Source organism: Solanum dulcamara, chromosome 8, assembly GCF_947179165.1.
Source record: "Solanum dulcamara chromosome 8, daSolDulc1.2, whole genome shotgun sequence".
NCBI lineage: Eukaryota > Viridiplantae > Streptophyta > Magnoliopsida > Solanales > Solanaceae > Solanum > Solanum dulcamara.
The window spans coordinates 69,888,824-69,904,074 of NC_077244.1; the positions used below are offsets into that span (position 1 = coordinate 69,888,824).

Consider the following 15,251-nt stretch of genomic DNA (forward strand, 5'->3'; position numbering starts at 1 on the left):
TAATACAACTTCTCATTGATATCATTGCATCATTATAATTGATAAATACAGAGGAGGAACGACTTCCATCTATGTACAAAATATACAACTCCCTCCATTGAGCATGTACAGAAACCTCAAACCATCTTTGAGTAGAAGAAGATGGATGGGTTTTTCGGTATTTGACAGAAACATTACGATCCAAATTAAAGATAATATGTAAAATGAGCACGTGAGCTGATCCATACACCACGTTTATTAAAAAAAAAATTATATATAAGGGTTGATGTGAGAAGAATAATCCCGGATGCCAGCTCCTTCCCATCCCATCCATTCTTCCCACATATCATAATCTGGATCATTCACTCCTCTCATGGATTCATCATCATCTTCCTCGTAAATTTCCATCTCTGCACTCTTTGTTTCACCTCTCAAGTTACTCATCACAGTCTGCATCCAAAAATCACACATCAGAACAGAACTAAAGTGAGAAAAAATATGAAATTCATGAGGTAAGAATTGTCCAAAAATGGACGTGGAACTCATTAACCCTCACATGCCTAGAGCTGAAATTTTTTGGGGCCGGACACTATAAAATGGGGCACAACATCGGATAAATCATGAGTTTGTATAGATCTAACTCTGATTCCACGATAAGAAAAATTGATTCTAAGCCTAATTTAATTTGAAAAGTTAAGTTCATAAAGTTTGAAATGTCCAATACTATACAAGAAGATCAAACAACCCATATCGGAACCAAACATGATTCCAAATTATTGAAATAAGGGACCTACAAACAAGTTCTAGTATGTAATAATTGAAAATAGGATAGTGACATATTATTAGATAACGTAATTGGCACCTCTCAACTTTCTAACAAAAGTGAAAAGGACTTTTTGCCTAAAAAAAGTTCGCAGGTTCCCTACAAGATTAAACAACCCAAGGATGAATTGATTGAAACCTACTTAAAGTATTTGTTTACGGATCAATAAAGTTTTCTAATCACTTGAAGTTCATCTAGTGAAGTAAATGAAAACCCACTTTTCTTTATCACTATTATTATAAGGATAGATTAGGAGGAGTATTATATAAAATACAAATCTCACGATCAAGAATCCAAGCTTTATCTTCCTCAGTCTTCTTTCATTTGGTTCCTATATTCTCTGCTTAATCCACTAAACTTCTTTTATTTGAATTAACATTAAAGCTAAATCCAACATATTATCCACAATTTTATAACTACTATAAAACACGAAATAAATTAATTAAAAAACTAGGATAATATGGAATTAAAAGAAATGTTAATTACAGTAATAAACTTACATCGTATGCGTCATTGATTTGGTGGAATTGGATGCCGCAATTACTTCCTCTGCACACATCCGGGTGATACTGAAATTCAATCAAACAAAATTTCGTTAATTAACAATGTCTAACACCTAAATTTCGTTAGTAACTCAATTGGTTGATTACCTGAATTTTATTTTATCAAATGAGAATTCAATTTTAGTGAGAATTCGATTACACCTTGTAATCCCTCACTGTTTCCCTTCCTCCACCTTGTTGTTAGAATTACGGATATGATTTTTTATATCAAACATATAACAGAAGAGAGAAAATATATACCTGAAGAGCAAGCTGTCTAAAAGCCTTTCTGACTTCAGATTCGGAAGCATCAGGTTGAATCCTCAAGGTCTTGTAAGGATCACTCAAAGAAGGTGAATAAACACAAGTAACCTTAAATCTAATATTTTCACTCCTCTTCGTCCTCTTATTCGAGCAATTCTTCAAACGAATCCAAGAAGCAGAGGCAGACCCACAACCCCCAACATTCCTCAGCAATCCCATAGCAGTCGCCATTGAATTCTTTTCCTCTTACAAATTACGCAGGTATTTTTCGTAGAACAATTGAATTTTAGTGTGATTATAAGGAAATCCAGAACACGGTGTTTAAATAGATTATGAATTAATAGAAATATTCAACAAGACCGGATCAAATACGGCAAACCAAATGTGAATGAGACTGTTTTGGGAGTAATATATTATTAAGCGGAATAATAATTGTTGATATAAAGGTCAACAAGATGGAGGAGGAGAATTGAAAAACAATGTTGAATATGAAAATGTTTACTTGCGTTAAGCAGACTCTGTTTAAATAAATGTAAAAGAGAAGTAAAAGGGATAAGCCAAAGAATGGTACGTGAGAGGGTACCTGGTATTAGGAGGTGACGTGTCAATCTTTGTGTTTTAAGAAGGCTTATATGGTCAAATACAAAACAAAAAATGGCCTAAAATACCTTTTTAACTATGTGAATTAGTATAAAAAGTACTCTTCGTCTACTTATTGGACCAAAATACCCCGCATTAACTTTTTGTGTCTTCTTTGCCCTTACTAATACTAATCTCAATTAAATTTTTTTATTAATGACGTGTCATTATTCTATTGGCTATCCTAATAATTGTTAGAAAAAGAATGATAATAGTACAAGAAATCCAAAGTAAAACTTGCTTGGCTTAGAGACACGTTAATACATTTTTTGAAAATAGTTGGAGTCTCTCCCATAAACTAACGGAAGAATAAATGACAATTCTATCTTCGGGATTCAACTAAGCCACAAAACAAATAACATTTAAGAATGTTGCTCTTTTATTCTTGAATTGATGATTTCACCTTTTGATCGATGTCTCTCAAATATTTTTCACGAAAAAGTATATTTTTTGAATGCTTATCTTTTCAAATAAAGGAAACTCTATATAGGACAAAAGTTCTGAAAGAGAAAACTTTTAATTAAATTATATTTATTATAGGTTCATGATTTGAAAAAGAAAACATGTATCTTCCAAAAGATCTATAACGTAAAATTAAACCACGATGATTGTTACAATTCACATTCATGTATTTTGTATATTTTCAAAACTTTTACCGGATGAATTTGTTTCAAAATTAATTGAAACACTAGCTCTTACAATCCCCCACTTGTTTCAAAAACATTTTTATCTTTGAAAAAATCAAAACATATTTTGAGACATTAATCTAGCATTATGCATTAATAATGGTGTCTTTTGGACTTGAACCATTAGCTAAGAAAGACTTTCTAAATCATTGACTACTTAGTGAACGAATCTTGAACTAAGTGGTTCATTGAATGAAGTAGAAAGATACTCCATGCATATCACTATGTTCTGGTGAAAATCGAAATCCTTTGACAGCTTACGACCATGTGTACTGAATCCTTTTAGCTAAGTGCTTTAAGATTTTTCTGTTAAAATCTTAATGAAGCGGCCTCCACTTCGCACTTAATGCGGTGAATTCATCAAGAGTAACTTTGCATAGTCCGATCAAATAGTCTATGAATTTCATTAAGAGAAATTAATTTCATCCTCCTTTACAGCAAAGTATCAGTAAATTTATCAAGAGTATTCCTACACACTCTAATCAAAACCGATTTATAGACTTATTAAGAGAATATAATCTCATCCTTCTCTTTAGTAGGAATATTGGTAAATCTATCAAGAGTTTTATGACTAACTCCAACTGAGATCGGTCTTATAGATTTATTATGAGAAAAGAATCTCAATCATGCACATCTATTTACTCTTTTTAAAAAATAAATTTTTTATTGATGTGCTTCACAATTATAACTTATTTTTTCCTTTGAATCCAAGATTACATCATTTAGGGTTATCATAAAGTACAATTAATTTATAGCAGGCTTTATTTCCATTCCATTACAAGTTTCCACAACTAACTCTTTGCATAACCTTTTAGACAAAGGATCTGCTAAATTAAATCTGGACTTAACATATTGAAGCGATATTATGCCATCCTCCAATAATCTTCTCACATGATTGTGTTTGAGACGAACTTGTCTTGACTTGCCATTGTAACAATTATTTGAAGCCCGAAATATAGCAGCTTGATTATCACAATAGATAGTCAAAGATGGTACTGGCTTACTCTACAAAGGAATGTCTATTAGCATACTTCACAACTAATCAACTTCTTCTCCAGCGGAAGACATAACTATAAATTCTGACTCCATGGTTGAATGATTAATACATGTTTGCTTCTTTGATTTCAAAGAGATTGCTGCTTCAGCCAAACTAAAAATCCAAATAGTAATAGATTTAGAATCATTTGGATCAAAATTCAAAGTAGCATCATTATAGCCTTCAAGAACTACATTAATCGTACCCTTCAGATATCTTAAAACGCGAATTAAGGCATTCCAATGTTCAACTCCAGGATTACTAGTAAACTTGCTAAAAGTTCTTACTGTGTAATCAATATCTGGTCTGATACAATGCATGGCATACATAAGACTCTAAACAATCTAAGAATATGTCAGTTGATCAAAAACATCACTAAAATTTTACATTAATTTGATGCTAGGATCAAATGGTGTAGGAGCAGGTTTGTCGTTAAAGTGACCAAACCTCTTTAAAATTTTCTTAATATAACTTGATTGAGTAAGAGTCAAACCATTAGATGATCTTTTGATTTTAATATCCAAAATCAAATCAGCTTTTTCAAGATCTTTCATTTCAAATTGAGAAGTTAGAAAAGATTTTGTTTCTCTGACTTTTTCAATATCTATTCCAAAGATCAACATATCATCTACATAAAGACATATTATAACACTAAAATTTTCTTGAAATTTATTAAATATGCAGATATCATCTCCATTGATTAAGTACCCATTAGAAAGTATAACATTTCTAAATTTCTCATGACATTGCTTCCGAGCTTGTTTTAATCCATAGAGAGATTTAAGAAACTTACAAACCTTATGTTTTTGACTAGTAATGACAAAATCTTCTGATAGTTTCATGTAAAATTTCTCATCTAGATCTCCATTCAAAAATGCAATCTTCACATCAATTTGATGAATTACAAAATCATGAATTGCTGCTAAATCAATCAAGAGACGAATAGAGGTCATCCGAGCAACAGGTACAAAAGTATCAAAATAATCAACATTTTTCATCTGAGTAAACGCTTTAGCTATCAAGCGAGCTTCGTACTTATCTAACGTACCATCTGATTTTATTTTCTTCCTAGAAATCCCCCTGCAACCAATTGATTTACATCCCGAAGGAATATCTGATAAAATTCAAGTATAATTTGACAAAATAGAATGTATTTCATCATCAATAGCTTCACACCAGAAATGAGCATCATCTGAAGACATTGCTTCAGCATAACTTTCAGAATCTTTTTCAATTAAATAAGCTTGAAAATCAGGTCCAAAGTTTCTTGATTTAGCAGATCCTGAACTACGCCTTGGTTAGCTTTCTTCCAAAGGCTCAACTATTTTCCTTTTAAGAGGAGATATAGAAGAACTTACATCTTCTTTCAAAAAAAAATTTTCTTAGAAAATATATGCTCAAAAAATTAGCATGTAATGATTCAATAATTGTGTGAGGGCTTGGGGTTTCAAGATTTAAGAATCTGTAAGCTTTACTGGTTTGTGAATAACCAATAAGCACACAATCTATTCCTCTGTAACCAATTTTAGGCATATGTTGTTTGATAATCTAACATGAGCCAAACAACCCCAAACTTTAAAGTAAATTATATTTGGCTTTTGATTCTTTCAAAGTTCATAAGGAGATGCAATATGTTTCTTGGAAGGAATTCGATTCAAAATATGACAGGCTGAAAATAAGGATTTAGTCCATAAATTTTCAGTCATACCAGATTCATAAAGCATAGTGTTAACCATTTCTATAAAAGTTCTATTTTTTCTTTCTGCTACACCATTGTCAATTGTTTTTCAATGCCTTCTTTTTCACAAAGTTCAATAAAATCTGATTTTAAATACTCTTCACCTCTATCAGATCTAATTGATTTAATCTTCGAACTCAATTTATTTTCAACTTCTGCTTTATATGTTTTGAAAGTCTCAAATGCCTCATCTTTTATTTTTGATGAAAAGACATATGTATACCTTGAGTAATCGTCAATGAAAGTGATAAAATATTTCTTTTCATGATGTGACAAATAATTCATCTCACAAATATCAGTGTGGATCAATTTTAAAAGTGTGGATATCCTTTCAACTGTCTTAAAAGGCTTCTTTGTTATTTTGCATTACTAGAAATAAGACACTTAGTAGTATGACCCCTTCCACAAACTTTATTAATCTATTATTCACCATAAGTTGAATAGATCTAAAATTTACATGACCAAGATATTCATGCCATAAATCTAGAGACTTCACAATATAAGCAGAAATATTTTCATTTTCAATATTGAGTTTAAACATTCCATTTGTAGCATAATCTTTTCCAGCAAACATACCTTTTTTAGACAAAATAAATTTATCTGTCTCAAAAACCATTTCAAAACAATGCTTCGAAAGAAGCGTATCTGACATCAAATTTTTTCGAATATCAGGAACATGCAATACGTCCATCAATGTGACCATCTTTTCGGAGTGAACTTCAGTTCAACACTTACTATTCCCACAACTTTAGCAAAGGACGAGTTTTTCATATGCAATATTTTATCACCCCCCCCCACTAATTCATATGTCATGAAAGTATTTCGATCACCTGATACATGACGAGTTGCGCCAGTGTCTATCCACCATTCCGCTTGATCTCCTGCTACAAATATTTCTATAACCATTGACACAAGGTCATTTTTTCCATTATTATTTAATTTTTCTTTCTTTCTTTCAGCTTTAAGAATTTTACAATCACGTGCATAATGATCAATTTTGTGGCAATGATAACTTCTCGGTAGATTTGTCTTCAACAACATGAGCTTTCATGATGGGTTCCTTCAAATTTTTATTGTCACGATATCATGTCTTTTGTTCAATTTGCAAGTGGTGCAACAATTGTTCAAGAGTCAAATCTTTCTTCTTGTGTAAGAGTTTGCTTCTGTACTCTTTTGAAGACGGAGGAAGTTTTGAGACAATAGCACCAACATGAAAGTTTCATCAAAAGCACTTTCAGATATAGCAATTTTGTTAGCTATAAGTTGAAATTCTTGTACTTGTTCAGTAATTGACTTGTCATCAACCATTTTGAATTTCATATATTTGAAACAAGAAATTTCTTTGAACTTGCTTCTTCTGCCAAATAAATACCTTGAAATGTATCCCAAATCTCCTTAGCAAATTTACACTTCATATAATATTGATCATAATATTTATTGGACATTCCTCCAAGAATAATTCTTGCATAAATAATCATCATCTTGCCACTTGCCAATTTTTTCTTTAATCAAAGTAGTCTCGTCAGTTGCTACCTCAGAGCCGAAAGCGTTAGGATAAGGTTTCTCAAGAACATATGTCAACTTCAATCGTCTTAAAAAGAATTCCATCTTTTCACGCCATCTAGGAAAGTCTTTGCCATCAAATATTTCAAAATTAGAATTAGGCAAAGATGAAACACTATTGGATATTGATGTGGATGCCATAGAGACAAATATCTTCAAATTGTTAGAAAAGAATGATAAAAGTACAAGAAATCCAAAGTAAAACTTGCTTGGTTTAGAGGCATGTTAATACGTTTCTTGAAGATACTTGAAGTCTCTCCCACGAGAAAATGGAAGAATACGTGACAACTCTATCTTCGGAATTCAACTAAGCCATAAAACAAGTAGCATTCAAGAATGTTGCTCTTCTATTCTTGAATCGGTGATTTCACCTTTTGATCAATGTCTCTCAAATGTTTTTTAAGGAAAAATATATTTTTTGAGTGCTTATCTTTTCAAACAAAAGAAACTCTATTTATAGGACAAAAATTTTGAAAGAGAAAACTTCTAATTAAATTATATTTATTATAGGTTCATGAATTGAAAAAGAAAACATGTATCTTCCAAAAAATCTATAACGTGTTAAGAACAAATAATAATGTGTCATGCGAAAGCTAGCAAAGCAAACCTTGAATGACCATGAGTAAGAAGACAAACGAGAAATATACCATAAGAGACACAAACATTTAACGTGGTTCGGTCAACTGACCTACGTCCACAAGAGGAGATGAGCAATCTACTATAAATATGAGAGTATAAATAATCGAGAGAAATAACCTCACACAATTCACTCGGAATAAAAAGAGGTTCACACAAGTGTTAACGTAACACTTGTGTCTCACCGTTTCTCCCTCTACACAAAACTCTCAAAGCCCTTTAGGACTACATTGTGAATGCTTCTAAGTTAGAAGGAATAAGCCTCTATTTATAGAGTCATTAACCTTTTCCTATAAGAAAAAGGACTAGCCAAATATGGAGACATTGTGTTTTCCTTTTAGGAAAAGGAAAACCTAATTATACTAGGAAAGTTAGGGCAAACACCTAACATAACGTAAAATTAAAACAAAGATGAATGGTACAATTCATATTCATGTATTTTGTATATTTTCAAAACTTTTATCAGATGAATTTGTTTCAAAATTAATTGAAACGCTAGCTCTGCCAATAATTAATAAAACCAATTATATATTAACCCAAACCCGTCCTACCCCAAAGTCCCAAACCCGCTCCACCCATCCAAATCATTTTCCATACCTAAAATTATCGGTAATTTTTTTAAAAAAATTGTATGTTCTATGTACAATTTTTTACGATTCCCCAACTACCATTCTTATATATAGATTATTAAAAAAGAAAAAGAAAAATCCTTATATATAGATTCAAAATAGTCTCAAATCTATAACAGAAAAGTTAAATTTATTTAGACAATGATTTCCTAAATCATTTAGGATTATAACTTTCTAAATATACAAAGAAAAAGTTGAAGACATAGTTAACTTTTTTAATTAAAAAAAATAATATATTTTAAATAATTAACTTATTTAGTTAAGAACATGCACAAAAATTTTATCAAAATTTACACTAAAATGATTTAATATATTATTATATATTATTTAAATACTTAATTAAAATTATATATAATTTAAATGTTTAAATAAAATTGGCACGCTAGTTTACTAAGCTTGAGAGAAAAGTGAGAACGGTTCTTCACGATCTTATTTGGCCATTGGTTTTGTATGATGTGGAATAGTGGAATCATTATATACCTACTCTTTTCATTGTACTACTCCTATTTCGTTTTTGACTTCTATCTTTCTTATATTTAAAAAATACCCAAACTTTTATATTTAATAAGCTCTTAAAGTCAATATTCTCTTTTTATTTCTTAATAAACAAAAATCTCTAACAGAAATGAAATGATTTATTTAAAATTATGAGATTCAATGAATAGTTTGAATATTATATGCATTTTAACTTTACAATTACAAAATATAAAGTTTTTTTTATATTAATATATTTTTGGCCAATTAAATTAAGACGCTAAATTTAAAGGGACGGAGTAATTTTCTTTTAAAATTTCTCATTTGTTAGATTACAACAATAGCATATTAAGTGTAATCTCGTAAATGAAGTGTACACAGTCATATTAATGTCTTATGAAGATAAAAAGATTATTTCTGATAAACTATTATTAAACTATGAAGATTTACCTTGCTTATGCTTTTATCTAGATATAAATAGAGATTTTATGCGAAAATATACAGAGAAAATATCTACTCTTGGTTCTCAATTTAGCTCCATACAATTAGTTGGCGGATAGAAGTTTGTCTATTAGTTATTAATTCCCTTCTTTCAACTTCTAGTTAATCGATTGGGGATTGAATCCTCATTAACAATGTGAAAATTTATATAGTCAATCAATCTCAAATTCTTGAATAAAATTACTGATAGAATATACACTCTAACTTGCCTAAATAAGGTTTTTGTATGATTATATCCTGAACTTTTAATTGGGGCTTATATTTAATTTTAAATAAATAATTTTTATATAATTACCAAGATATTAATTTTTTCCAAATAATGTTATTTAACGAAATAAATATTTACATAATCAAGAAATCATATTAAACTAATATTGCATATAATTACGGGTGATTAATGAAAAACACTTCTAAATTTTTGTAATCTTTAATTTCGTGGATCATGGGGTTTCGTAGCTGTTAATAGATATAACAATAGAGAAGGAAGGCACTGCGAAATTACCATGTAATTATTAACTCTTTTTTATATTTTTCTAACATACTACGTAAAAGCTATCATCCATCTTGAGAAAACTGTTCTGTACTAATTTGGAAACTACCACGTAATAATTAGATAGGTCGCCCTCGTAATTACATAATGTAGAATTAGTAAATAACTTGTAATTATTGTAATTCTCAATGTGACATTTTTGATCGCACAAGTATAATTACATAGTTTAATTAACTTTTTCTTACCAAACTGGAAATTTGATATTCTTTTATTTTGAATAAAAATATTTATTAATAATACTTTTTTTTCCAGATAAACATATAAATTAATTTTAGTATGTGACAAATATACATATATACGAGATTACGGGTATATAACTAATAAATACTGTATGAAAAATGCAAAAAGCAATAAATTGAGAAGCCAAATCATTGTGAGGGACTGGCCTACACATTTAATTTCCTCGAAGATTTTCTTTTCTTGTTCCTTCTTTCATTTATTTAGGACTAATTTATTAACATGGCACACTTTTCGTACAATGTGTGAAGTAAAGAAATTTAGAAAAAAGGATTAAAAAAAAAAAACTGATAAGTCAAATATCATAGAAACATGTTATACAAAGACACATCATTTCACTCGCACACATATATATTAATATATATACAAGCTTACTATCACATAACGCCAGAATTTTTAGTTAATTGATATTTAAATAAAAGATATATATAGAATTAATAATGAACGACGATAGTTAGGAGGAGAAGAGAGACGATCGAGGCAAATATGAAGAAGGGGTGTTTGTTGAGAGATTGGGCAGAACTATTATTTGGACGAGCTCGACGATGAATTACTACTCCTTTAATCTGCTGTTGTTTTTGGGCAGTGCCATTGCTAATTTTATTTGTTGCTGCTGCATCATGAGAAATTTTAGAAGCAGCACATGTTAAGGCTAATACTGCACATAACAAAACCATGATGACAAAAAGAGGACCAAAACCCAACTTCTTCATTTTCTTACAACTTACTTGAAGCTAAATAGTTTTGTTGAAAAGGATGGAGAATTATGGGGATATTGCTTTGTAAATATAAAGATTGTGACTACTCTTGGTGATCAATATATATATATATATAGGGATCAGAATTAATGTACATGTTATTTACTTGTTTTCTTTTCTTCTTTCTTACTCTCCCCATTCACTTTTTTGTTAGGGCATATATGCGCCGATCACTTTTGGGATTTTACTATATATGTTATTATTATATATGCCCAAACCTCAAAAATGGAACTGAAAAGGCATGATTTGATTGATATTACTACTCCTATCTGTTTCAATTTGTGTCTTAATATTATTTTTAATTTGTCTAAAAGAGAATACAATTTTTTATATTTAGTAATTTTTTAATTCCATTGTCTTACCTGACATGTTTAATATTTTGGTATATTATATATATATTTTTAATTTAAGACCAACTAATTTTAAAAAAATATTTTATTATTTTATTTTCTTAAACTCTGACCCATTCAAATAAGATACATATGATAAAATGGAGGAAGTATGTTTTATTTAGACTATTAGTTTTATCCTACAAATATAATATTAATGTTATAACATGTTATTCACCACATCTTTTAGATAATATAGACAATTACATGTAATCTACTTTTTTTTTAATAGCATGTATGTTAAACTCGATAATTTATAAGGACCTATCGTTAATGTGGTTCATGGGGGAGTTTCATGGTTACGCAATTTTGCGTTTCCAATATTTGCGTAAAAAGGTGATTTTTTTTTTTTTTTTTTTTTTTTACACCTAGCTTCTTTTTCATCGTTATTTTAATGAAATATATCTTGATTCTAACTCAACCTAAAAGCTAGTTCAAAACATGAAATTATTTTTTTAAAACAAACTAATTAACCACAACAAGATAAGATCTTGTTGCTTGTCGGTGCTTAATTCTACTTGTTTCTAGGGATAAAAAGGGAATATTTTCGACGTTGCTTCTTCGGAGATCTTTGAATGAGAGCTTTTAACAGATACTTTTGGAGTTGGATGAGACATAAAAGGGCAAAATCCAGATATTATTGGAACCTAATTCTTTAATTGTGATATGACCACAATTTAAGGGAATATGATTCTTTCCTTTTCAGCCAACTTTCTGATAGTTGTAAGCCGGGGTAGGTTGGTTCGGATTTTTTACAAATCAAATTAAATTATTTGTGTTGGGTTATTAAATCTATAAACCAAATCAAACCAATAAAAGTCGAGTTTTTTGATATTAATTTTTCTTGGGTTTTTTGGATTTCTCGGGTTTTTCATAGTATCTAATAAAAAGTACAGAGCGGTGCTTTTTAAAAGGAATTCTAGTACAAAATATCAACATATAAGATGGAGGCAGAACGCTGTTTGAAGTTTTAACTTTATAATATAACTTTATAAGATGGACTTTTTTTTGTATATTATTTAGACGGGTTTCTCAAGTCCACATCTAAATGTAAGAAAAAAAACAAAAATTATAAAAAAAATTTTAAAAATATTTATAAATTACATTTTAATAAATATTTTTATGTATAACATAATTTAAAAGTAGTATATCTATAATTGGATCGGTTTGGGTTCGGTTTGACTTTTTTTAGTTAAAACCAAACCAACCCTATAATGGTCGGGTTTTTTTTCCAAACACCAAATCAAGTCAAACCAAACCACTAATTGGGTTTTTTTTTCGATTTAGTTCGATTTATCGATTTGCCCTGTACAACCCTAGTCGCAAGCATGCAGAGCGTAACATCCATCTTTGATTTTGGCAATGCAACTTTTGGAAAAATATTCTTACTTCGAGGAAAGGGAAAATGATGACTTTTAAGGTTACTACTTGTTCAACTTCTAATTAAATTTGAACAGTGGGTCAAAATTAATAAACTAAGGTTAATTGGTGATGAGGCAATATAGAATTATCACCAATAACCTTTTATGTGACTTGATTTATTATGTAATTTTTTTTATACATAGATGTTAAACTCTTTATGTTATACATCCAAAATGAATTACATTGTAAAAAAGAAGAAGAAAGACCCGTTTCTTAAGGATACGTAAACCGAAAATGGATTCATGAAAAAAAAAAAATGGAGTTGAGGTTACCAAATTCTAAGGCGTCGGTATCAATTTATGCCCAATTGCTCCACATATAGTCCGCCGAGCCACATTTTCTAAACAAACCGGAGTCAATTGAAATGATCTTGTAAAACATGGCCAGGACAAGACAAATTCTCTCTTTAGTTCTTCCTCAATTTGGACAGACCTGGAAAATGGAAATAAGTACATTTCAGCGAAGTTGTCTAATTTGATTAGGATAATTAAGTATTGAAGAAGTGCCTCCAATTTGGCTGGAAATGCCGCCAAAAGATTGTAATGGAGTGATAAATAAGGTCACGAGTTTGAACTCTGAGTATAGAATCACCTTTGATAAGGAGCGTTTTACCCCATAGTGGGACATTCCAGAGCAAACAATAGTCATACGCCCTATCTCTTAGATTCTTTTGATACCTTGGCATATTTGAGGCTCATATTCACTGATTGATCGATATTGATCAATGAAAGGTAAATGATCATGCTAACTCTGTTTCACCAGAAAACTCAATCTTGGTAGTGCATTATGTGAGTAAAACTTCCACATGATTAATCTCTCTTGAACCAAGCCAAGTACATAAAGTAACAAGAACACACGCTGGCATGAAGTATTTAAGAAAATGCATGCATATATGGGAGAAACTACACTCCGGAATATGAAGTAGATCGATGCAATACCTGTAGTTCCTTCTCACTATGAATATATAATACTCTCTAGTTACGTGGCGCCTCATCAGCAGCAGCAGCACCATCAACATTGGATTCAGTCATTCATCAGGCTTGCAATTCACTTCCGCCTCAGCAACAATTGTGAATTAGCTGATTTTTCTCCATTATCCCTAATCTTTATATCATTTAAGTTTCTGTTAAATGGGTTATAAAGCATAAAGTAAGGAGACTATGATCATTTATCACCCCTTCCTAAAGAAGAACAGGGCGGACAAGGATTCCTCTTGCTTTTCAACATCCAGACAAGCACTATCTAAGTAAAGAATTAAGAGTTGCAGTTTAAAAATAACTACTTCATTAGGGGTTGCACAAGTAATTTTGTCTTACGACACCAGGAAACTAACTGAAATGCAAATTTAGAGGCAAATAAGGAGAAGTGAGTTTAGCAGAACTTGAAATGACAGAAAATATCAGGGGTTGATCTTGGCAAGATCTTTTAGTTCTTCACAACTGAAAGGAGCACAAGGTTTAAATAGTTTTCCTGCTCACTCACTTCATTTGAATTTCTCTTATTCTAATCGAATATTTCAGGGATAGCTTATAGAATTCTTCTGCACTTTCAAGTTTCAACAAGATAAAACTAATATGATTAAATCACGAGCTTGGCATGTGAGTGTCATCCAGAGAATAGTATACTAGTGCGACATATTAACACTATTGGTAATAATGTTCATTTAAGATGAAAAGATTCACTGTTATTGCAACATGTTCAAAGATGACATGATGCAAATGGAGAAATCTCAAGTCACTAAATTAAACTAAAATGACTTCCTATCCTTCACTGTATAGGCTGCTTAATCATAGCGACACAGGTGGCTACTAAAGTTTCCTACTTCTTTGTACCTATCCTTTCATACAAGTAAATCTAAAGCATCAAAGTATTTTATTACTGACCTCAAATAGATAGGCAAATACATAAAGCGTGATAAAGGAGTGAAGGGATAGGTGTCCTCAGTCCCGGAAAGTAGGGCTAGTAAAAGAACCTTCACACTGCACATAATTTGGGATATAATTCAAGAAATTTCAGATAAGCACAGCATTTGGCTTCCAGTCAGAAAAATATTTTCAAAAGCTGGTTATGGAAATCTTCATAAATTTATCAGGCAGTTCATGAATTTCAAGATAAACAGACAGTGATGAATTGAAAACACTACATTTATCAAGATTTTCTACTAGAAACACGGTGCATTGAGACAATGGTCATCAGATTCCTGATTATCCAGCTAGCTTGCTACAACAGCATGAGAATTAAGCGCTTAATATAACAGCTACAATAACAAAGAGAAAAACATGCTTTGAGCTAGTATCTAATGTTTAGATCCAAGCGCATACTCCAGATAATGTAAAGTGCTTATTTTGCCGACCAATAATTGTCTGATAGAAGGAAGCTGATCTA

The 15,251-nt window shown here is 30.6% G+C and overlaps 1 protein-coding gene across 1 annotated transcript; it reads right to left on the reverse strand.

Moving 5' to 3' along the window:
- On the reverse strand, positions 1-2,095 carry LOC129899461 (chaperone protein dnaJ 8, chloroplastic-like). Its single transcript, XM_055974440.1, has 3 exons — positions 1,606-2,095; positions 1,303-1,371; positions 1-429 (listed from the first exon to the last, which is right to left on the reverse strand). The coding sequence occupies exons 1-3, from the start codon at positions 1,837-1,839 to the stop codon at positions 250-252; spliced, it is 483 nt and encodes a 160-aa protein (XP_055830415.1). The 5' UTR covers positions 1,840-2,095; the 3' UTR covers positions 1-249.
- Positions 2,096-15,251: the final 13,156 nt, after the last annotated feature.